Source organism: Amblyraja radiata, chromosome 17, assembly GCF_010909765.2.
Source record: "Amblyraja radiata isolate CabotCenter1 chromosome 17, sAmbRad1.1.pri, whole genome shotgun sequence".
NCBI lineage: Eukaryota > Metazoa > Chordata > Chondrichthyes > Rajiformes > Rajidae > Amblyraja > Amblyraja radiata.
The window spans coordinates 10,573,057-10,598,360 of NC_045972.1; the positions used below are offsets into that span (position 1 = coordinate 10,573,057).

The following is a 25,304-nucleotide window of genomic DNA, read 5'->3' on the forward strand; positions in this document are numbered from 1 at the left end:
GAATGAAATAAATAGTAGAGACATGACTAGTACACAAAGTAAAGACAGAATTCAATTCAAAACACAATATGAGGCAATTAATGCACAGATGAAAAGGGAGGGGGATGTGGGGCTAAGGATAGGCAGAGGTGAAGAGATGGGTCTTGAGGCGGGACTGGAAGATGGTGAGGGACACGGAATTGCGGATCAGTTGGGGGAGGGAGTTCCAGAGCCTGGGAGCTGCCCTGGAGAAGGCTCTGTCCCCAAAACTGTGGAGGTTGGACTTGTGGATGGAGAGGAGACCGGCTGATGTGGATCTGAGGGACCTTGAGGGTTGGTAGGGGGAGAGGAGGTCAGTGAGATATGGGGGGGCCAGATGGTGGAGGGCTTTGTAGGTGAGGATCAGGATTTTGTAGGTGATCGGTGGGAGATGGGAAGTCAGTGAAGTTGTTTGAGGACTGGAGTGATGTGATGCCAGGATTTGGTGTGGGTGATGAGTCGGGCGGCTGCGTTCTGGACCAGTTGGAGTCAGTTGATGTAGGTGGAGCTGATGCCAAGGAGAAGTGAGTTGCAATAGTCCAGTCGGGAGGAGATGAAGGCATGGATGAGTCTTTCAGCAGCGGGAGGTGTGAGAGAGGGTCTGAGTTTGGCGATGTTGCGGATATATAACACATAAAGGATTATTTTCTCCAATGAAGACACTTTGATGCAAACCACTTAAATTAATTTAGGCTCACATCATTCTCCAAATATTCCCCTTGTTTAAGTGCAAGACTACAATGTTAGTTCTATCAATAGCAATAATTAGGAATATCACTCGTTAATTGCAACTGGTGAGGAATTTTCAGGAAGTTTGGAATTTTGCCAAAATAAACTTTACATTTTTGTATTTTTAAATACATAAACCAAACTCATAATGTAATTATGCCCCTGTATTGAAGTGTTTGCATTCATTTCTGCTTGCAGTCTGACCCAGCAGGAGATTGGACAGAGTGCGACTGCACACGATTCACCCCAATCCTGATGTAATTTCTCTGTTATATTTCATGGACATGATTACATTATCAATACATTGAATGATTAACGACAGAAAATGAATCAAAAGATTGTGATTGACAATTTAAATGATAACTCAAAATACCACCATGAAAATACCAGGCTGAGAAATAGAGCATTAAACGTAGAACAGGGTTCTGTGGCCCACCATATCTGTGCTGCAAATGATGCAAAACCATCACTTATCCACTGCACATAACCCATATTCCTCAATTCCCTGCATATCCATATGCCTATCCAAAGGTCTTTGAAATGTCACTAACATATCTGCTTCAACTACCACCCCAAGCAGAGTGTTGGCACACACCACTCTCTGTTTAAAAAAACTTATCCCGCACACTCCTTTAAACTTTGCCCCTCTCACCTGAAAGCTATGGTGGAGTAGACTTGATGGGCCGAATGGCTTAATTCTGCTCCTAGAATTTATGAACTTTTGAATTATGCCCTCTAGTATTTGACCTTTCCATTCTGATAAAAAGATTCAACTGTCTTTCTTATCTATGCCAATCGTAATTTTATTTACTTCTATCAGGTTTCCCCGCAACCTCCATCATTCCAGAGAAAACAATCCAAGTCTGTCCAACCTCTCCTTGTAGCTCATACCCTCTAATGCAGGCATCATTCTAAAAACATTTGCACCCTTTCCAAGAGTTATGCCTTCTTTACCACTGTATCCACTTGTGTTTCCACTTTCAGTGAGTTATGGAATTGGACCCCAAGGTCTCTGTACACCAATGCTGTTAAGGGTCATGCCATTAAATGCATATTTTCTCCTTACATTTGACCTCCCAAAGTGCAACACCTCACACTTACTAGGATTAAACTCCATCTGCCATTTCTCCATCCATTTCTGTAGCTGATCTATATCCCACTTGCATAGTTTGATCGCCTTCCTCATAGTCCATGACCCGAGCAATCTTGCTGCCATCTGCAAAGTTATTAACCAGCCTGTTTACATTCCAGTTATTTATATATACCATAAACATCAGCAGTCCCAGTGTATATCACTGCAGATCTCCACTGGTCACGGACCTTCAGCTAGAATATCACCCATCTATTTCCTGCCTTTATCTTAGGTCAGAGCACCTCACTGTGACTTTTATCTATGACACTCTGCCTGCCCCGGATAATCCTGAGGACATCCAGCTGCAGCTCCAATTCCTTAACAAGGTCCTTATGGCGCTGCAGCTGATTGCACTTACTGCAGTTGTAGTCCTGCAGGGCACTGGAAATGTGCCTGACTTCCACCAACATGCAGGTGGAGCATTCCCTATCCTACCTTTCATCTCTATGACAAACCTAGAAAGAATAACCCAGAAAAACAGCCTGAACGTAACCTATTACTCTTTTCTCAGATTTCTTGCCAAAGCCTCTTAAACTAAACCCCAAATGCTGTACGATCCTGCCACAAAGCGCTTCATCTCTATACAGCCTCTCTACCTGCCACAAAGCACTTCATCTCTATACAGCCTCTCTCCCAACCATCCCGCTCCCAATAGGCCATCCCACTAAACCTTCCTTGCCCTTTATTGCCTGCTGTGGCTCTTCCTTCGCCAATTAAAGGCCTGCTTTTCAAATGACCTGCTTTCACTTGAAACAAAGCCTCTTTTTAATCAAAACACAGTTTCCATTCTCCTGCCGATTTATCAAAAATGCCTTCTCTCCTCTCAAAATGGCTGCTCACCAATTTGCACTTAAAGTTGTGAAATCCAGGTGCTTTGAAGTGACAGTAGAGACATAATTTTTAAATGTTATATCTTCCCCTCAGTCATTTTAATGCATTGCAAATACATATTCGCTGGCCTGTGAACAGAGATCAAAGCCTTCAGTTCCAGATGCAGTGGAAGTGCAGTGCAGAAATTAAATTACAATCTGGAGGTCCTAGACTAACAATCCAGAGGTATGAGCTCAAATCCCAACAAGACAGCCATGGAATTTAAACAATGAATAATCTGGAATTAAATTGAAAACTAGTTATTATTACAGGACATTCCGAGATAATGAATGGATTATTTTTCCAGACACCCATAAGCTGATTTTGTCCGTATTGAAAAGTGTACAAAAATCATTCAATATGTAAACATTTGTCCACAGTATTGAAATGACATAGTATTGATTAAAAAAAGAACAATTATGAGAGGAAGGAAGCTTTAATAATGCATATATCAGATCTCTGAATTTAATAACCTTATTTGCATGTAGAATGTTCATAGATCAGGCATTTGTAACCCAGGACAACATGTAATGATCACCTCAAACCAACAAGCCAATTCGATTCATTTATGGCTGTTAGGGGAGGAAGTCTGTCATCCTTATCCACTCTGGTGTACATGCGACTCCAGATTGACTCTTAAATTCTCTAAAGGCCGATGGAGTAAACTTAGATACAAACCAAGCATGGGTCATCACGGCATCCCACTAAATGCATCTATTCAATCTGAAAATGCCCCTACTTATCCCTTCTCTCTGCTTCTGTTGGTTACCAAGCTTCTAACCCTGTTACCTTCATTTAAGGCACTACTTAAATTGTGATTTTGGAGAAATTAAGCCTTCTACTGTACTAGCCACTATCGCATTATTTATCCTATAAGCGATTTATATTGATCAGCCCCTTCCTTACATGTCGTTTGACGTGATTTATTAAAACAAGAATGTCACAACTTCATATTATGTCCGGAGATACTCAATTGTACATTCAGACAAAATGTATTGCCTTCTTGGTAAAGGAATGGAATTAATACCAATTTCTAAACATTTATATCATCTATGTAAAGTCAGAGTCAAACAGCGCAGAAATGGGCCGTTCAGCCAATTAGGTATGTGCCGTCCATCCTCCTACACCAATCCTATATTAATCCCATTTTATTTTCACACATTTCCATCAGCTCTCCCCAGATTCTACCATTCACTTACGTACTAGGAGCCTGTTTGCATGGCCAGTTAACTTACTGACCTACAGTGCCCTCCATAATGTTTGGGACAAAGACCCATCATTTATTTATTTGCCTCTGTACTCCACAATTTGAGATTTGTAAAAGAAGAAAATCACATGTGATTAAAGTGCACATTGTCAGATTTTAATAAAGGACAATTTTATACCTTTTGGTTTCACCATGTAGAAATTACAGCAGTGTTTATACATAGTCCCCCCATTTCAGGAGGTATTCATAATGTTTGGGACACAGCAATGTCATTCCAATGAAAGTAGTCATGTTTAGTATTTTGTTGCATATCCTTTGCATGCAATGACTGCTTGAAGTCTGCTATTCATGGACATCACCAGTTGCTGGGTGCCTTCTCTGGTGATGCTCTGCCTGGCCTGTATTTCAGCCTTCTTTAGCTTATGCTTGTTTTGGGGGATAATCCCCTTCATTTTTCTCTTCAGCATATAAAAGGCAGACTCAATTGGGTTCAGATTGGGTGATTGACTTGGCAACTCAAGAATTGACCATTTATTTGCCTTGAAAAACTTCTTTGTTGGTTTAGCAGTAGGTTTGGGATCACTAGGTACACAAAAATGCTGGAGAAGCTCAGCGGGTGCAGCAGCATCTATCGAGCGAAGGAGATAGGCAACGTTTCGGGGTGAAACCCTTCTTCAGACTGATAGGGGGGTGAGGGGAGGCGGGGAGAAGATAGGAAAAAGGAGGAGGAGGAGCCCGAGGGCTGAGGTAGGAAGGGGAGGAGACAGCAAGGGTTAACAGAATTGTGAGAAATCAATGTTCATGCCACCAGGATGCAGACTCCCCAAGTGGAATATGAGGTGCTGTTCCTCCAATTTCCGGTGTTGCTCACTCTGGCCATGGAGGAGGCCCAGGACAGAGCGGTCGGATACGGAATGGGAGGGGGAGTTGAAGTGCTGAGCCACCGGGAGGTCAGGTTGGTTAGTGCGGACCGAGCGGAGGTATTCGGCGAAACGATCGCCAAGCCTACGCTTGGTCTCACCGATATAGATCAGCTGACATCTAGAACAGCGGATCCAATAGATGAGGTTGGAGGAGGTGCAGGTGAACCTTTGTCAAATCTGGAACGACTGCTTGGGTCCTTGAATGGAGTCGAGGGGGGAGGTAAAGCGACAGGTGTAGCATCTCTTGCGGTTGCAAGGGAAAGTGCCCGGGGAAGGGGTGGAGCGGGAGGGAAGGGAAGAATTGACATGGGAGTTGCGGAGGGTGCGGTCTTTGCGGAAGGCAGACAGGGGGGGAGATGGGAAGATGTGGCGAGTGGTGGGATCACGTTGGAGGTGGTGAAACTGACGGAGGACTATTTGTTGTATGTGCCGGCTAGTGGGGTGAAAGGTGAGGACCTGGGGGACTCTGCCCTTGTTGCGAGTGGGGGGGATGGGGAGAGAGAGCAGTGTTACGGGGTATGGAGGAGACACTGGTGCGAGCCTCATCTATAGTGGGGGAGGGGAACCCCCGTTCCCTGAAGAATTAGGACATTTGCGATGCCCTGGTGTGGAACACCTCATCCTGGGAGCAGATGCGGCATAGACGGAGGAATTGGGAATAGGGGATGGAGTCTTTACAGAAAACAGGGTGGGATCACTGTCTTGCTGTAGAATGAACTGCCGGCCAATGGGTTTTGAGGCATTTGTTTGAACGTGAGCAGATAGGATCTGTCTATACACTTCAGAATTCATTATGCTACTACCATCAGCAGTTGTATCATCGATGAAGATAAGTGAGCCATACCTTCAGCAGCGATACACGCCCACTACTGTGTTTCACAGATGAGGTGGTATGCTTTGGATCTTGCGCAGTTCCTTCTCTCCTTCATACTTTGCTCTTACCATCACTCTGATATAAGTTAATTCTCATCTCATCTGTCCACAAGACCTTTTTCCAGAACTGTGATTGCGCTTTTAAGTACTTCTTGGCAAACTGTAACCTGGCCATCCTATTTTTGCGGTTAACCAGTGGTTTGCATCTTGAATCATAATCACACTTTATTCGCCAAGTATGTTTTGCAACATACGAGGAATTTCATTTGCCAGGTCAGTCATACAATTAAAAGCAACAGATCACTCAAAACACATTTTAAAATGAATATCCACCACAGTGACTCCAACACAATGTTCACTGTGATGGAAGGCGAAATAAAGTTCAAGTCCCTTCCCTTAGTTCTTCCTCGGTTGTGGGCCTCGAGCCTCCGTCGACGGGACAATCTTGACTCCCATAGCCGGCGGCGTTTGTGCCCTCCGCATCGTGGCGATCAGCTCTCGCATCGGGGGGATGTCAGCTCTCCCACGCCGGGAGATCGAACCACGCTTCAGGGCTGGTCGATCCTTCCGTGACGTTGGAGCTTCCCGACTAGCCTCTCCCGACTGCGAGCTTAATGGTAAATCCGCGGTCGTCACAGTGGGAATGACCCCAGGCAAGGGATCAGCTCCGATGTTAAGTCCGGGCCCCGCGATTGGGCTCAAAGTCAGTCCAAGGAGGCTTCCAGCTCCATCGATGGTAGGCCGCAGAGCGCGCCGGAGAATGTGGTCCGAAAATTAATCACATCTCCGGCAAGATAAGAACTTGAAAAAATGTTTCCCCCGATCCCCTCTCCCCTCCCCCACATAAAACAAACCGAAGAACATTAAAGCAAACTTTTAACACACTAAAAAATAACAAAAAGAATGAAAAAACGAACAGCATGCTGGCTGGGCAGCCATCGCCCCGGCGCCCCTGGTGGTGTAGCCTCTGTATTTCTGTTCATGAAGTCTTCTGCGGACAGTGGTCTTTGACAAATCCACACCTGAAGAGAGTTTCTGATCTATCGGACAGGTGTTTGGGGATTTTTCTTTATTATAGAGAGAATTCTGTCATCAGCTGTGGAGGTCTTCCTTGGCCTGCCAGTCGCTTTGCGATTAGTAAGCTCACCATTGCTCTCTTTCTTCTTAATGATGTTCCAAACAATTGATTTTGGTAAGCCTATGGTTTGGCTGATGTCTCTAACAGTTTTATTCTTGTTTCTCAGTCTCATAATGGCTTCTTTGACTTTCATTGGCACAACTTTGGTCCTCGTGTTGATAAACAGCAATAAAAATTCCCAAAGGTGATTGAAAGACTGGAGGAAAGACTTAGAGCTCTCTTATTAAGGAGGTAATTAAACACACCTGAGCAATTACAAATACCTATGAAACCATGTGTCCCAAATATTATGGTGCCTTGAAATGGGAGGACTATATATAAGCACAGCTGTAATTTCTAAATGGTGAAACCAAAATGTATAAAAATACCCTTGAATAAAATTGGACAATGTGCACTTTAACCACATGTGATTATTTTTCTATTACAAATCTCAAATTGTGGTGTACAGGGGCAAATAAATAAATTATGGGTCAAATATTATAGCGGGCACTGTAAATGTCTTTGGGATGAAACCAGAATACTAAGGAAACCCCCCACACTGTCACAAGGAGAATTTCACATAATCAGTACATGGGGTCAGGATTGAAGATAGATTGCAGGAGCTGTAAGGCAAGTATTCGACGAAATGGTGACTTTGTTGACATGGCCGTTTCGAGAAGCTATGGACTTGCATCCCAAGATCCCTCTATACATCAATGCTCCTAAGGATCCTGCCATGAACTGTATACTTTCCACTTACGTTGGACCCCAAAGTGCTGCACCTCAATTTGTCTGGATTAATTCCATTTGCCATTTCTCTACCCATATTTTCAACTGATCTATATCCTTTGACAACACTCTTCGCTTTCCACAACTCTATCAATTTTCGTGCCATACTTACTAATCAGCCTACCTTCATTTTACTCTAAATCTTTTTTGTAGATATGACAAAGAACAGAGGTCCCATCAATGATCCCTGTAGAACACCACTGATCACAGACCTCTAGTCAGAATAACAGCCCTCCACCACTACGCTCTCTCTTCCATGGCCAAGCCAATTTGGAATCCAAGCTATCTCATTTCCATGGATGCCAGGTGCTATAATGTTCTGGATCAGTCTACAATGAAGGATCATGTCAAATACTTTGTTAAAATCCACATCGACACCTTCCACTGTCATACCCTGATCAATCATCTTTGTCACCTCTTCAAAACCCTAAATCCTGTAAGACGTCACCCCGCCTCTGCATAAAGCCATGCTAACCTTCCTGAATAACCCCATAAACATGCAATTATTTGGAATCATTTCTCTTTTCTTACACAAAACTCTGAAAGATGCAAATGTATAGAATACTTACAGTTTCTTCACTTGCATTAGCTTTGTCCTGTATGACAATCCTTTCATTTTTCAGCTTGTGAATTAATCCTTCTTTCCTACGTAACTAAACCAAAATAAAAATTAATTAAGCAAAAATAGTTTACTTTTAGCCAGATATATATGACAATGGTTCTGTTTTCCTAGGCAAAAGTCATATTTTTTAAAGATGTAGTGAAGTAAAACTCTTTTCTGTGTAAATAACTTATTCTTGTTTTATAGGCTACATTACAATGAATTATGGACAGCAAACAATTATATATAAAATACAGAGTAACATTTGGTCATTCTGTTCTCAATGAGATTGGACCAAAGCATTTCACTTGTGCTATCCAGAAGTGAATCAAATATATTTTCTTTAAATGCAGCTTAGGATATAGCCATTACATGTATTGACTTTTCATAGTTTCATAGGTTATCTTTGAATTATAAAAACAATATTTGGTGACAATCCTAGATTTTGCAGAGAGCTGAGAAGATTTTGACTCGATTAAATAAATGTCCAAAACGCAAGGTGTATTATTTAGAAGCAATGGCGTTCTCAAACATCTAAAATCATAGGAATATAGAGAACAGAAGGATTTTTGTTAGCTGGTTCTCAATAGAGCCGGTCCTGCCTTTGTTTTTTTTATCTAGATGTTGCATGTTTTGAAGGCGCTGGTTTGTATTTTGCAGTTCGTACGTTATGCAGATATGGTATGGTGATGGTGCTAATCAAGAATATTTAAACTTATAGGTCGACACAAAATGCTGGAGTAACTCAGCGGGACAGTCAGCATCTCCGGAGAGAAGGAATGCTTCTCCAGAGATGCTGCCAGTCCCGTTGAGTTACTCCAGCATTTTGTGTCTACCTTCAATTTAAACCAGCATCTGTAATTCTTTCCTACATATTCAAACTTATGCCTGATTAAGTTAACTATTGCTTTGTTCCAGATCGTATAAAGCTTCTTGAGCATCCCTATCCAGCCAAATGTATTCAATCACAGTCCAGAATGATGAATTGTATGTATGTAATTCAGAATCTTGAGGGATTCAAAAAATGAGTTACATCTGGTGTCATATTGCAGAAACCAAAGACAAATTTGGTGATTGTTTTGAAGAAATACCTCAATCCTATCCACGAGTATGACTGCTTTTCCAGCTGCCTGTCACTTTTTTTTTATTGCACTCTGACCTCTTTGTACTTGAGCATTTACGTGAAAATCAGCAACTCGTTTTCATTCTATGCATTTTAAACCCTCCAGGACTCAACACCAAATTAAACTACTTCAGATAACAAGGCTTTTCAGTAGGAATTAACTGTTTTACTAATGCGATTGAGTTTTCTGAAAAGGTGACGAAGGAGATTGATAAAGGTAGGGCAGTGGATGTTGTATACATATATTTTAATAAGGCTTTGAATAAGGTCCCTTGTGGTAGGTTGATCCAGAAGATTTAAGATGTACAGGATTTATGATAACTTAGTTGTATAGATTCGTAACTGGCTTATGCATAGAATTCGTTGGGTTGTGGTGGAAGGTAGAGATTATTCCAGCTGGAGGTCTGTGACCAGTGGAGTTCCACAGGGGTCAGTGCTGGGACGTCTGCTATTTGTGATATCTATAAATGACCTAGACATAAATATAGATGGATTGGTGAGTAAGGTGGCTGATGGGGTGAAATGTGAGGACTATTCCTGTTGCGACTGGGGGGGAGGGAGAGCAAGAGCAGAACGTGGGAAGACCTCGTCTGTGATAGAAGAGGAGAACCACTGCTCCCTAAAGAATGAAGACATCTCGGATGTCCTGGTATGGAACACCTCATCTTGGTGGAGACAGAGGTATTGGGAGTAGGGAATAGAGTCTTTGCAAGAGGCTGGGCAGGAAGAAGTGTACTTTTCAGGAGACAGAGACCAGGTACCAGAATTCTGCCTACACAAGAGGGGTTTAGCTACAGGGAGCGGTTGAATAGATGAATTGTTTTCTCTGGAACATTGGAGGTTGAGGGGAGACGATAGAAGTATACAAAATTATGTAAGGCATAGATAGGGTAGACAGTCAGAACCTTTATTCCAGGTTTCACATGCCCAGCACCAGAGACATTGCTATAAGGTGAGCGGGAGAAAGTTTAATGGAGCTGTTGGGTGGTGATGGAGGCACATATGTTGGTGGTGTTTAAGAGGCTTTTAGATAGGCACATGGAAGTGCAGGGAATAGTGGGATATGGATCACGTATAGGCAGATCAGATCACCTTGCCATCATGTTCGGCACAAACATTGTGGGTTCCTGTGCTTTTCTGTTCAAGGTTAATCGCCATTTTTGTGTTTAGTCCGAGAGACACAGTAAGTGGAGGATCAGATTACAAAATACTTTAAGAGTGAATGGCATAAACCCCAGAAGAAATGTGGATGTTCCTCATCCAGTAGGATGAGGAACAGCTTCTACAATCATACCGTCGCATTGCTGAACTCGGAGTCCCGCAGATAGATTCCTCCGGTCCCTCCGTCCCCATTGTTTAATTATTCTGCATTTTCTATTGTTCTGTATCCTCTTTTTTTAAAATTTCTATATTGCACTACTACGGACTGACGCAAAACTGCATTTCGTTGTACCGATACTCAGTATTTGTGCAATGACATTAAAGTTGAATTGAATTGAATTTACGGGAAAAATGCTATCCTGCTGACATTCAGCAACTGGATGATGATCGATGCATACACAGCACCTGAACAATTTTAGTAACCATATACAACTTAATGACAGTTGCAAGGATGAAGAGCACCACTGTCACTTACCAGGAAGCATTGTCAAAAGAAACATTTTGAAGAATATTCCTGGTAGAAATAAATAGGCAACGGTACAAAAGAGCAAGAAATGCTCAAAAATCAAATAAAAAATAAATTGACAAGAACAAATCTAAGGGAAGAAACAAAAAAAGCACATTTATTTGAACTGCTGTAAATATAGCAGCCATGGTTTAGTTTAGTTTCGAAGAAAACAAAGACAATAAATATGGAAGGTGACATCCAAAGCAGTTGGTGTTTTAACCCTTTTCTCTCTCATGGGGAATGTCAGTGGGCTTTGCCTGACAGCTTTCACACGATCTTGATCCGCTGCATAATGAGTAAAATGTTATCTATGTAGGTAACATTGTACACCATTGATGATATAGGAATACATATTGATCCATGCATGAAAAATAAAGCACAGTCCTCTCAAGAATAGGCATCAGATTGAATTACTGAAAGACACCTGGTGTATCTCAAAATAAAATCTACAATTCTGGCATCCCTTACATACTAATCCAATTTCCAGGTCAATGACTCCTGTGAGATACTGAGGCTACAGTTCATGGAGTATGAATGGGAAGAAGTGACAGAGAAGGGATTACCACAAGTAAAGGGAATGTGTCATTTGATATAGACTATTATTTCAAACATATTTTGAAGGGAATAAGACAATGATTTTTTATTTAGCTAAATATAAAACACTAGAGGTTGATAAAAAAATATCAAATACTAGATGGCATAGCTTTAAGCTGAGAGGGACAAAGTTTAAAGGAGATGTGCAGGGCAAGTTTTGTTTACATAGATGGTGGTGAATGTCTGGAACGTGCTACTGGTGGTTGAGGCAGATATGATAATGGCATTTAAGAGGCTTTTGGATAATGGAGGGAAATGGATTATGCACAGCCAGATAAGAGTTGGTCTTGGTATTATGTTTGGCACAGATATTGTGAGCCGAAGGGCCTGTTCTTGTGCTGTACCGTTCTATATTCTATAAATTAATTAATATGTGAAGAGCAAGTGCATAATATGCTTAAAGTACAGTATGTCAAATGCTTTCATTTTTCATTCAAAGTATATGTATACACTGATGCAGAAGATAAAATTGCAAGATATTGCAAAAAGGTTAAATCTTGATGTTCGACTAAATGGATCTATTAACTGACCTCCGTTGTCATCACATTCTGCTCAGTTTGCATGGTTAAATTCTCCATCTCCAGCTGTGCATGAAGCTGTCCATTTTCTTCAACCAATTCCCAGCAATGTTCCTGCAGTCGGGCCCTCTCATCCTCAAGCTGTTTAATTGTCTGTTCCAGTATTGTCATCTACAAAGGTAAGAATACACAACATCAACGTTAGCTCTTAAATAATAAAGCACGGTCAATTTATATTAAGCAGACAAAAATTTTTACTTGAATAGGATCAGCTTTGAAACACAAAATCACATGTTTTTATGTAATTTGGCATAAAGAAAAGAAAATGTAATACTTATTAACTTCCTTAGAGAAAGTGACGATAATTTTATGTACTGCATGGTGGCACAAGCACTGAAAAGACAGGAGCAGAAATATTGATGATTTTGCAGGCGTGGTTGCCCAATCCAAAAGCCATTCTGCGATGGAGTACACGGATGATAATGAACAAAAACTTATTGCACCATGTTATCTTTTGGTGCTCTGTGCAAGTATACTGTAATCTAGTAAAATTCTAGTGATTCTAGTAATCGAGTAACCTTCTTAATATATTTCTGCCAGTCATGATGTATAACATTTTACTTTCAGAGACTATATGAAGAGACTTGGAAAATTTGTTTTGAAGGAACACAATTAGGAATATAGGCTTTTGGGCTTCTCTTCTGGAATTCAATAAAATTAAGGTTGATATCTTACCTTAATGTCACTTTTCTATATGCCTTGAGTCCTTCATTTTTAAGTTAATGAAGCACACATATTGATAGGCCTTTTGAAAGTAATACACTGACATCTGGCAGAAAATGAATTTTTGTACAATTTAAAATTAAAATGTAAGTGATATAAAATACTAGAAAAATACTCGATGGAGCAACTGTCCCCACACCTCCTCTTTCACTTCTCGGTCCACCAAACGTCCTCGGGAGCTCATGGTTACCAAACATTTTAATGCCTTTTCCTGTTCCCATACAACCCTTTCCATCCTTGGTCTCTTCAATTGCCAGGGAGAGGCCACACGCAAACTGGAAGAAGGGCACGTCATATTCTGCTTGAGTAGCCTTCAACCCAAAGAAATGAATACTGAATTCTCCAATTTCAAGTAATACCACCTCCCTCTCTCCCTGGCAATCCTCCCAGTGCTCACAAATGTTTCCCACCATCTCCCACCATTCTAGTCCACCCTGCATCTTGCCACTCTTCCATATGCACATCTCCAATTCCTGGGTTCCATATTTCCATTTTATTTCCCCCCTTCTTCCCCTCCCCGATGTCCCCTTCCACCCATGTCCCTTACTCCAACTTTACATTTCACTCATCCTCTTCTTTCCTTATCTGACATTCTTTTGTCCCCTCTTCACTTTACTCCACCGTCTGCCAATCACCCTTCCATCACCTTTATCCACCTAAAAAATGACACAAAGCGCTGAGGTGACTCAGCAGGTCAGGCAGCATCTCTGGAGAAGCCTTCTTCAGTCTGAAGAAGGGACCCGACCGGAAACCTCACTCCAGCACTTTGTTTTTTGCTTGTGTTACCTGAAAATTACATGGGTTGTTGCTTCCAGACAACTGTTCAAACATATTCTGAATTAATATGCAGAAACTGATAAATCTGGCAGATAAATTACCATGTCTATCTTGACAGCTTTAATATCCCTTATTACAAAGCCTTGGTTCTTTCTTGCTACATGATAAGAAGTGTGTAAAATCTTCACTGCTCCTGATACAAAATCTTCATTGCTCCTGATACAAAACTTTGGCAAACATTTGAGTGAATTATTGAGCATAATTCTCTGCACTATCACAGTCCTAGAGAATGATGGCTTCCTGTACCTGCAAAACAGGAACCACGTGGCATAGGACAGGAACAAATCAAATGGCATGTGACATTGCTCCATTTGTATAAAGCTGAGAATGACATTGCAATTTTACGACTAACTTGAATTTAATTGCAATGAATCAGAATTATGCCAGCAGTGACCTTTTATCAACAATAACCACATTCGAAAATGTTCCAGAGCCAAAACAATTAAGCCAACAATTTGTTTTGTTGCATAATTTACTTTGACAAGTTTAGGCAAAGCACTCCAAAAATCATATGATCTCTAACCTAAGATAAATAATAGCACAGTAATTTGACAGTGTAATGTGCAAACATTTAAGCTTTATAATAACATAATTATGCTTTTATGTCAACTTAACCTATCAAAATCTGATCTATTCAAGTTCTTGATTATTCAAAACAAATGATATATTTCAAGAATAAAAAGCTGTATCGCAATGCTGAATTTAAATGAAGCAATCTATTTTTCATCTTTTTATTTGAATTATATTGTTGTTCTTCACCCAATAATACAAGGGAGAAAAAAAAGCAGCATTCTGTAGTACTGAGATCAGATATTGCTGGAGTCTGAGATAGTGATCAAGAGTTCAAAATCAATTTGACTATTGATTGACTGGTTAGGAGTTCTGTTGTTCTGAATGAATTTTCAGTCATGGGATTTACTTTTGTGAAGATGTGCAATTGGGAATTAAGATTTTTATGTATACTGACATAAATCAAATAACCTTATAGAACTAACATGTTGTGAAGCATCAACAGATGGATATTGTCGCTTTAAGTGATGTGGTTAAGAGTTATGACAGCTTCAAAAGTAGCTACCGCTTTTAATCAATACTATGAAGGAAAAAGTATTTCTGAATACTACACAGGAATAAGAGATGGAAGAGAAGCTAGATGTTAGTGTGTGGATCTTTGTGCAGAATCCATTGAAGAAGTGAAAGTAAATTTGACAGTAGGCATAGAGGGACTTAGCCTAACCAGACAAGAAAGAAAGATAACGTGCCATACAGCAACAGGCTCAATAAGTAGACTCTGCAGGAGGTGCCACGAGTGAATTGCTCAGGAGATTAACCAAAACTGGTCATCATATAATACTTACTTTGAAGAATTTCAGCAGATTTCTTAAGTAGAGATTGATATCTTACTGCATCTACATCCAGATTTATGATGACAATGGTTACTTATGTGGTGGTTAGTGTGTGTGTGTGTTTGTGAGTGGGGGGGGGTTAGTGTGTGTGTGTGTGTGAGTGGGGGGGGTTAGTGTGTGTGTGTGTGTGAGAGGTTGGTTAGTGTGTGTGTGTGACGCCGCAGGCCGCCCCCTCCCCTCGCAACCGCGCGTTGAGGGGACAGGACCCAACGGGTCCCACTTGGTTTAGTGATATTTAAAACCTTGAACATCACATGATATGTTCCCATATTGTTACTATTCAGGAATAAAACCTCTTAAAATAAGAAGTTTGCTGCTTTCATTATAATTCCACTGAGAGATTTAAAATGCAAGTACTGAAGATCTATTAAGCTGTTTGGAGAATGTTAAGTGTCATTTTAGATTTAGCAAAGGATAAGAAATGACTGAAGAAATCTTTTAAATAACATTATTTTTTTTTTTTAATTTAGCTGACAAATAAAGTCAATTCTCCCCACAAACCTGGCCAACATGTTATTTGAAAGAAATTGTACCCAGGAAAGAACAAAAACTGCTTGTCGTAGTTTGGTTCAGAAATTCAATTTCATTTAGAATTGAGCCTCAGAAGTGCAGCAATCGTTGCTTGAAATATGTGCAAGTGACCAACTAAAATGTCTATTTCTTTAAATTAATTTAAGTATTACCTATGCCAGTATATAGTTTTAATCTTTCTCTAAAATACCCATATCTGAGCAATCATGCTATAATATCTATATAACTAAAAGTCTCATCTTGACCACTTCCTGTCTGTGCTCTATATTGATATTAGAAAAAGCGCTACCATATATCGCTATGATTTTTGGCCATCTTACTCACAGTCCTCCTCCACTGAGGCAGCCACGACGATTTGTCCGATCGATTAAAAATAAAAAAAGTTATGAATGTTTAAAAATTCTTGAGATCATCTGATTGTTCCTCTCGCCTGCCAATCACCATGATGAAGGTAATGCCCCTTCCGGGGGGGGGGGGGGGGGGGGGGGAGGACTATAAAACCCCGGATGCCTGGATGTGAGTCAGTCACTCTGGAAGATCGCGAGGGAGAGGCCACAACTGTGATTCTGCTGTGAGTCAACTGAACTGTGAGTCTACTGAACTGTGATGTACTTGGCTGCAATGTACTTGCAATAAATGATTTGTTAGCTCTTAATGAAAATGAGATGTGTTGTTTGGCCTGCCCTGTGCTTGAAACTGAAATGGCAATGGAAATAAAATGAAAGGAAAATGAGATGAGTTGTTTGGCCTGCCCTGTGCTTAAAACTGAAATGGCAATGGAAATCAAATGAAATGAAAATGAGATGAGTTGTTTGGCATGACTTGTGCTTGAAACTGAAATGGCAATGTAAATCAAATGAAAATGAGATGAGTTGTTTGGCCTGCCCTGTGCTTGAAACTGAAACTGAAATGGCAATGGAAATTAAATGAAAATGAGGTGAGTTGTTTGGCCTGGCCTGTGCTTGAAACTGCAACTGAAATGGCAATGGAAATGAAATGAAAATAAGATGAGTTGTTGGCCTGCCCTGTACTTGAAACTGAAACTGAAATGGAAATGATATGAAAATGAGATGAGTTGTTTGGCCTGCCCTGTGCTTGAAACTGAAATGGCAATGGAAATGAAATGAAATGAGAATGAGATGAGTTGTTTGGCTTGCCCTGTGCATGAAACTGAAATGGCAATGGAAATGAAATGAAATGAAAATGAGATGAGTTATTTGGCCTGGCCTGTGCTTGAAACTGAAATAGTAATGTAAATCAAATGAAAATGAGATGAGTTGTTTGGCCTGCCCTGTGCTTGAAACTGAAATGACAATGGAAATGAGATGAAATGAAATGAGTTGTTTAGCCTGCCTGAAACCACTCATTTCGGCCCACAAGGCCCCTGTTAGCTGAGAAACCAGTCCCGTTTGCCCAAAATGCACGTATTAGCCCAGGAAGAGCATTTTGGCTCAAAAGGCCCATGCCAGGCCAGGAAAGGTCCAGAAAAAGCGCCTTTCACTGAGATTTTTTTTTTAAAGAGTCCCTTCAGCCCATCAGGCCTGTACAAGCCCTGGAGGAGTCCCTTCGGCCCATCAATAAGTACTCCCATTGGCAAGTATTAAACCTCAACCCTGTACTTTTCTCCCTCCCTTCATTGGCTCCCTGTGAGATCCAGGCCAGAATAGACTTTCCTCCTTCATTGCTGTGATCTGCAGAAATGGATGAAAAATGTCTAAAATTGATTCTCCACCCTCTCCCCCTTCTACGTCACAGAGTCTCTCACCTGTTTTGGGCAGAATTTCTGGCAGTTTCTGAGCTGCCAGCCCACCACGCCTGAGTGACTGAGCTGCCAGCCCACCAGGTCTGAGTGACTGAGCTGTCAGCCCACCAGGCCTGAGTGACTGAGCTGCCAGCCCACCAGGCCTGAGTGACTGAGCTGCCAGCCCAAGAATCCATTCGGCCAACCATGTCCATACTAGCCCTCTGGAAACCAGTCCCTTCGGCCCACAACACCCATACTAGTGCTCCAGAAAGCCCCCCCCCCCACGGGCCACCAATATTGGAATTGGTGGAGAGGTGGAATATTGCGTTGGGGGACCATCCCTCATGTGGGGGACCAGCCCACATGGAAACCAATGGGTCCCACTTAGTCTAATCATATTTTAAATGCAGATCGAAAATTGTCTAATGCTAGTATTTTGTTGTGTGATTTGCAAACAGTACTGAATCAAACAGTATAAACTAATAGTCATTAGCTACTAAATGGAGGCACTGATTTACATTTTGAACATCTGTAATTTTTGAAAAAGTAGTATTTCTGAATATAAAATCATAATTTCTGTCAAATGAAAGTGCAATATTTCACAATTCTGAGTATTGCATCTGAATTTTTGGGGGTTACATCGGGAGTAACTCAGCGATTCAGGCAGCATCTTTGTGGAAAAGGAATAGCTGATGTTTCGGGCTGAGACTCTTCTTCGGACTGAGAGTCAGGAGAAAGTGAGACGAGAGATATAGACAGTGATATAGCGAGAGATAGAACATGCGAGTTACATCACTGTAAAATAATTCAAAACCTCAACCCTGCCGACAAAGTCAGGAGAGAGTTTTCCTTCAATTACCATACTTTCTTGAATTCCCCAGTTCTTGACATCAAAGAGTTCTAATCATTAATAATATGAAGAATATACAATTTAAACAGATGTTGTTATGTAGCAAAGTAAAGGTAACATTAAAGTTTAAAACCAGCAAAATAATATTAGGAAGATAGACACAGAAAGCTAGAGTAACTCAGCGTCTCTTTAGAAAAGGAATAGGTGATGTTTTGGGCCGAGATTCTGCTTCGGGCTGAGAGTCAAGAGAAAGGGAAACGAAAGATATAGACCGTGATATAGAGAGAGATAGACCAAATGAATGCAAGATTGGAAAAAAAAGTTACCATGATCAAGGAAAGGTGGAGACAACAATGGTCCATCAATATACATACTGTTGGGTTGTTAGCAGCCCAAATGAAATATGAGGTGCTGTTCCTCCAATTTGCATTTGGCCGTACTCTGACAATGGAGGAGGCCCAGGACAGAAAGGTCAGTGTGGGAATAGGAGGAGAGATAAAGTGTTTGGCAACGGGATTTCAGGTGGGTTTAGTCGGACTGTGCGAAGATGTTGAGCGAAACAATCGCCCAGCTTACGCTTGGTCTTGTGATATACAAGAGCCCACACCTGGAACAACAGATACAGTAGATGAGGTTGGAAGAGGTGTAATTAAACCTGAAAGAGCTGTCAGGGTCCATGGACAGAGTCATGGGAGGAGGTATAGGAACAGATGTTGCATCCTCTGCAGTTGCAAGGGAAGGGAATATTTTGGGTGGGAAGGGATGAGTTAACCAGGGAGTTGTGGAGGGAACAGTCTCTGTAAAAAGCGGAAAGGGATGGAGATGGGAAGATGTGACTAGTGGTGGGATGCCGTTGCAGGTGGTGAAAATGTCTGAGGGTTATGTGTTGCATGTAATGGCTGATGGGGTGAAAGGTGAGGACTATGGGGACTGTCCCTGGTGCAACAGGGGGAGAGGGGGAGCAAGAATGGAGCTGCGGGATACTGGGGAGAGACATGTGAGGGACTCATCTATCATAGAAGAGGGGAACCTACGTTCCCCAAAGAATGATGACATCTCGGATGTCCTGGTATAGAATACCACATCTAGTGCGCAGATGTGGCATAAGCAGAGGAATTGGGAGGATAGAGTCTTTGCAAGAGGCAGGGTGGGAAGAAGTGTAGTCTAGATAATTGTGGGAGTCAATAGGTTTATAATAGTTGTCAGTCAATAGTCTATCTCCTGTGATGGAGATCAAGAAAGGGGAAGGAGGTGTCGGAGGTGGTCCAAGTGAATTTGCGTGCAGGATGGAAATTGGTGGTGAAGTTAATGAAGTCCATGAGTTCTGCTTGGGTGCAGGAGGTAGCACCGATGCAGTCATCAATCTAGCAGAGGTAGAGTTCGGGATATGACCAGTGTATGCCTGGAACAGGGATTGTTCAACGTACCCTACAAAAAGGTAGGAGATAGGATGGAGTCGATGTACGTGGAAATGATTTCAGTGGGGCTGGAGCAGGCAGAAACAATGGGTCAGCCAGGCATATTAGGATATGACTATGTGAAGACAGTATTCCTAAATGGGAATAGAGTGATCCATAATTTATCTGAAAAGCATTTTAATTCTGGTTGTGTTTGTTCTTCATCCTGCATATGACATTACCTCTCACTACAGACAGAGAAGATAATTGAGTCACAGACACATCTTCCAGTGATGAAGTTATGTAAAAAATTCTTAACTCTTTCATAAGTTAGAACAAGTTAGGGCTTTATTCTTTGGAGCGCAGAAGGTTAAGGGGGGACTTGATAGAGGTTTTTAAAATGATGAGAGGGATAGACAGAGTTGACGTGGAAAAGCTTTTCCCACTGAGAGTAGGGAAGATTCAAACAAGGGGACATGACTTGAGAATTAAGGGACTGAAGTTTAGGGGTAACATGAGGGGGAACTTCTTTACTCAGAGAGTGGTAGCTGTGTGGTATGAGCTTCCAGTGAAGGTGGTGGAGGCAGGTTCGTTTTTATCATTTAAAAATAAATTGGATAGTTATATGGATGGGAAAGGAATGGAGGGTTATGGTCTGAGCGCAGGTATATGGGACTAGGGGAGATTATGTGTTCGGCACGGACTAGAATGGTCGAGATGGCCTGTTTCCGTGCTGTAATTGTTATATGGTTATTATATTATAATCCGCTAAGACTTTCTTTTTAAAATTTATAGTCAATTTTACTGTTTCTTTAATAACAGCAAAAAAAGATAAATCCCAGTTCGATGCAATAGTCTTTCGGTGTTATATTAAATGTTCTGATTCAGTTATGCAGATGTACTTAACATAAAACTTATTTAATATCAAGAGACCTACTTTCTTAGGTTACCTCTTTCTGCTCATTGCAGAGAGCTTTGGCTGAGGCCAGTTGATGAATGAACTGATGTTAGACACAAAATGCTGGAGTAACTCAGCGGGCCAGGCAGCATCTCTGGAGAGAAGGCATGGGTAACGTTTTGGGTCAAGACCCTACTTTAGTCTGAAGAAGGGCCTCGACCCTGAAACGTCATCAGTCTGAAGATGGGTCTCGAATAAGAGAAGAGAGAACAATGCTGTGTCATTGGGGAGCAGAAAGTCGGCAGAAATACATTAGGATATCTCAGATACATATTTTGTTATGGTACATCCCCTGTATGGTGAACACAATAGAATTAATTTACTTCTAAGTTTTGGTGATTATGTTTGTTGTGGCTGCAATATTTCTGCACTTGGGAAACAGCAAATAAGATAAAGAAATGTCTAGTATCTAAGTTTGCTGATGGTAAAAGGATAGGCAGCATTGTAAGCAGTGTGGCAAGATTAAATTAGAAAGTAATATTAATAGACTGAATGAATGAGCAAAATCATGGTGAATGGATTTCAGTGCAAGGTCATATCCACCGTGGACCTAAAAAGCATAGAATAAAGTAGATTACAAATGCTGAAAATCTGGAAGTAGCAAGGGTCTCGCGTGATTTAAGGGTCAATATATATAGATTGGTGAAAATGTACATAGATACAGCACATAATCAAAAAGGTTAATGGAATAAAGGCATTTATATCTGAAGGGCTGGAATATGATGAGATAGAGACTTCGGGGACCAAGCATCAGGAGTTTCGACCACCCCGATGGGGGAGGTTAGACCGCCCCGACATGGGAGCTCGATCGCCAGCTGCGGACGGTTCGACTCCCCCGACTGCGGGAGGAAAGGAGAAAAGACGATAACACTTTATTGCCTTCCATCACAGTGGGGAATGTGTAGGAGCCACTGTGATGGATGTTCATGTCAAATGTTTAGGTAGTTGTGTGTCTTGTTGCTTTTTTGGTTTGACTGTATGGCAAACCAAATTCCTCATATGTTGCAAAACATACTCAGCTAATAAATTACGATTATGATTATGAGGTACAAAGACAATAGTTAGACAATACCTGCAGGAAGATGAGCAGATCTGAGAATTACACTTTTTGGAAGGATATACTGTACAGTGGAGAATTAAATGAATGTTATCAGGTTCCAAAAGGTTGCATTTATTAGGGTGATTGCCATATGTAGGAACAGAAGTAGATTGTTCAAAGGGAACAATATTTAATACGGCACTCCTCAAGTAATCTTTCCTGCTCTTTCTTCATAACATTGATTCACTGGCTGATGAGAGATCTAGCCATCTCCGACTAGGACTCCGCACTCACTGCTCTCTTAGAGGCAAGGAGTTCCAAAGACTCACAACCCACTGAGAAACATATAGATAGAGATAGATAGATCGATAGCCTTTATTGTCATTCAGACCGGAGTCTGAACGAAATTTCAGCAGTCATACATACAATACAATAAAAACAACAATAAACACATATTAACATCCACCACAGTGAGTCCACCCCACATCTCCTCACTGTGATGGAGGCAAAAGTCTTAGGTCTGCAGTCTCTTCCCTCCTCTTCTCCCTCTGCGCTGAGGCGATACCCCCCGGGCGATGTTACAAATCAGTCCCGCGGCTCAAACACCGCGGCCCGGGGTGGTTGTAGCTGCCGCCCACTAGTCCTGCAGACGCAGCCGCTGGCCCGCGGCCGAACCCCGGACTCAGGCCACCACCGCCAGAACACCGTCCCAGCCATCCTCACGTGAGTACCGTACCGTCTTCAGCCTCGGGCTGGGCCGCCCCGACATGGGCGCCGAACCTCCCCCGGGCCGGGCCGCCCCGACATGGGCGTCGCTTCTTCCCCGGGCAGGGCCACCCCGACTTGGGCGTCGCTTCTTCCTCTGGCCGGGCTGCCCCGACTTGGGCGTTGCTTCTCCCTCTGGCCGGGCTGCCCCGACTTGGGCGTCGCTTCTCCCTCTGGCCGGGCCGCCCCGACAGCCTCTCACGGGAGCACTGTTCCAGCCCTGAGCCGGACCGCCCTCACGGGAGCGAGCTCAGGGCGAGTCCTGACGGGCTCTGCCTCCGGAGCCTCGAGGTCGCCGGCTCCATTGAAGCAGGCGGAGGCAGAGAAGGGGAATACGACAAAAAAGTCGCATTCCCCCGCAGGGAGAGACTGCAAAACCCGTTTCAACCCCCCCCCCCCCCCCCAAAACACAAACTAAAAACCAAAAACTAGACTAACCAAACGAAATAAACAACACAAAAAAACACAAACAAAACGGGACTGCCGGTGAGCCGCTGCTGCCAGTGCAGCGCCGCCACTCCGGAATATATGCTTCAACATGATCACCACTCTCTCCAGTGAGTAGATTCCCAACTTGTTTAATCTTTCCTTGCAAGACAATCCTGTGTCTCATGCATATCAACCCTGCAGTTATTCTCCATTTATTTAACACTGTTCTTTGGTTCTCCCTTTCAAAATATTCCCCGTAGAGAACTTTGTATTTGCCATGTTATAGTTCAAAGGCCAACTTTTATCAAATCACTTAACCAATCAATATTACTATGTAAACTGTTTGTATCCTCATAATTGTCTCCCCTCCTACTTATGTCATGCATTGATTTCCTTTCTCCATGTCATTGATATACATTGTAAACAGTGGCGGTCCCACAACTGATAAGGCCCCACTCTCCACAGGTAGCAAACTAAAAGATGCCCTTGAGCATCTTTCTACACCAATGTATCACTTCCATTACCAAGCACTATTACATTGTGACTTAAGGCCTGTCCCACTTACGTGTCCTTGGCGCGCAAATTACGCGACCTCATGGTCGCGTTGAGGCGCACGGGGATCGTATGGCCGCGCGGGGCCAGTCCCACTGAGAAGCGCGGAGGGGTATGCAGTTGTGCGCGACATCGCGCGGGGCTCCGAAATTTTTGTAGCGAACAAAATCTTCGCGCGCCAACGGCCTGTCGCATAACTGACGGCCAAAGTGGGACAGGCCCAAGACCCTGGCGCGACGCAACATCTCACCTCCAACTGCAGCAGAAGAAGGCAAACGATCACCGAACTCGGCCTGGGGCTCACGGCCGTTGCGGTCCGGATCCGCCCCCACTTCTACTCCCAGAGCAGGGCCAAGAAAATTGAAGATAGACACAAAATGCTGGAGTAACTCAGCGGGACGGGCAGCATCTCTGGAGAGAAGCAATGGGTGATGTTTCGGGTCGAGACCCTTCTTTCAGACTGAAGAAGAGTCTCGACACGAAACGTCATCCATTCCTTCTCTCCAGAGATGCTGCCAGTCCCACTGAGTTACTCCTGCATTTTGCATCCATCTTCAAATGACGTCATGCTCACCAGACGGCTGTGCGGGCACATGAAATCGCGCGCGACCTTCGCGGGACCGTCGCGCGTCAAAGCGACCACGAGTTCACATAATTAGCGTGCCAAGGACACGTAAGTGGGACAGGGGCTTTAGCCTTTTAAGACGCACCTTATTGAAGCTCCTCTCAAAGTCCATTTACTGGTTCCCCTCTATCCACGCTGCTCAAGCCCTCTTCAAGATTAATAATTTGTCAGACATTATTTGCCCTTTATGAAATCATGCTGACTCAGCTTGATTAGATTATGCTTTTCCAAATGTGCTGTTCCTGCTTCCTTAATAATCTATTCTAATATGTTTCTAACTGGATATTAGGCTATTTGACCTATAATCATCCACATTTTATTTCTCTCCTATTTCAAGTAAGGACATCAAATTTTCCAATCTTTTGTTGCTTCAACAGTAACAAAAGGGAGATTATGATCCATGGCAGCCACTATCCTGGTGGGCACTTCTTCTAGCGTTTAAGACTGTAAACCTTCTGGGTCATGGATTTGCCAATCTTTACAGAGCCATACAGCATAGAAACAGGCCTTTGGCCCAACATATCCATGCCAAAAATTAAGCATCCCGGTTATTAGTACTTGGTCCATAACCTTCTATGGTTTCGTGATTCAAGTGGTAATCCAAATACTTCTTAAATACTCAGAGAGCACCATCCTTCAGCACCTACTCTGGCATGCTTTCCAAATCTCATCTACCCTCCGGCTGCGAAACCTCTTACCCCTTAACCACAACCTCTGCCCTCAGATTTCAGATATTTCAGTTATGTGGAAATACTTTCTACTATCTATTATTATAATTATCATTTTCTGTACCTCTATCAGGATCACACCTTGTCCCTTCCACTTAAAGAAATACTTATTTAGCCCATACAGTTTCTCCTCATAATGAAAACGTCCCATCCCGGGCAACGTCTTGGCGATTCTCATCTACATCCTTTCCAGTCCAATCATGTCAGCAACACAGTACTTCAACCAAACCAATGTTTGTAACGTTCTACCCTAAGCTCTCTGCTCTTACATTCAATGTAAGTATTTGAATGGATTTTCTCCCATCTTATTTTCCCATGCTTCCACATCAGAGACCCTTGGGCTTGTACACTAAGGTCCCACTGTTCTTCAATATGCTTTGCTGTTCTTATTGGATTTATCCTACCCCTGATAGTACTCCCATAATGCATCACCTTGCTATTGCTCTGCCCATCTTCCTAACTGATCAATATCATCCTGTAGCCTACGACTATCCTCACTA

At 42.3% G+C, this 25,304-nt stretch overlaps 1 protein-coding gene across 3 annotated transcripts in view; it reads right to left on the reverse strand.

Annotated features, from left to right (window-relative positions):
- pmfbp1 (polyamine modulated factor 1 binding protein 1) overlaps window positions 1–25,304 on the reverse strand; it is a 578,164-nt gene that overhangs the window by 225,496 nt on the left and 327,364 nt on the right. For all 3 annotated transcript variants that reach the window (XM_033035745.1, XM_033035744.1, XM_033035743.1), the window contains 2 exons: window positions 12,176–12,334; window positions 8,228–8,311 (listed from right to left, as the gene is read on the reverse strand). In XM_033035745.1, coding sequence (XP_032891636.1) covers window positions 8,228–8,311; window positions 12,176–12,334 — 243 coding nt within the window. The remainder of the gene's footprint in view (window positions 1–8,227; window positions 8,312–12,175; window positions 12,335–25,304) is intronic.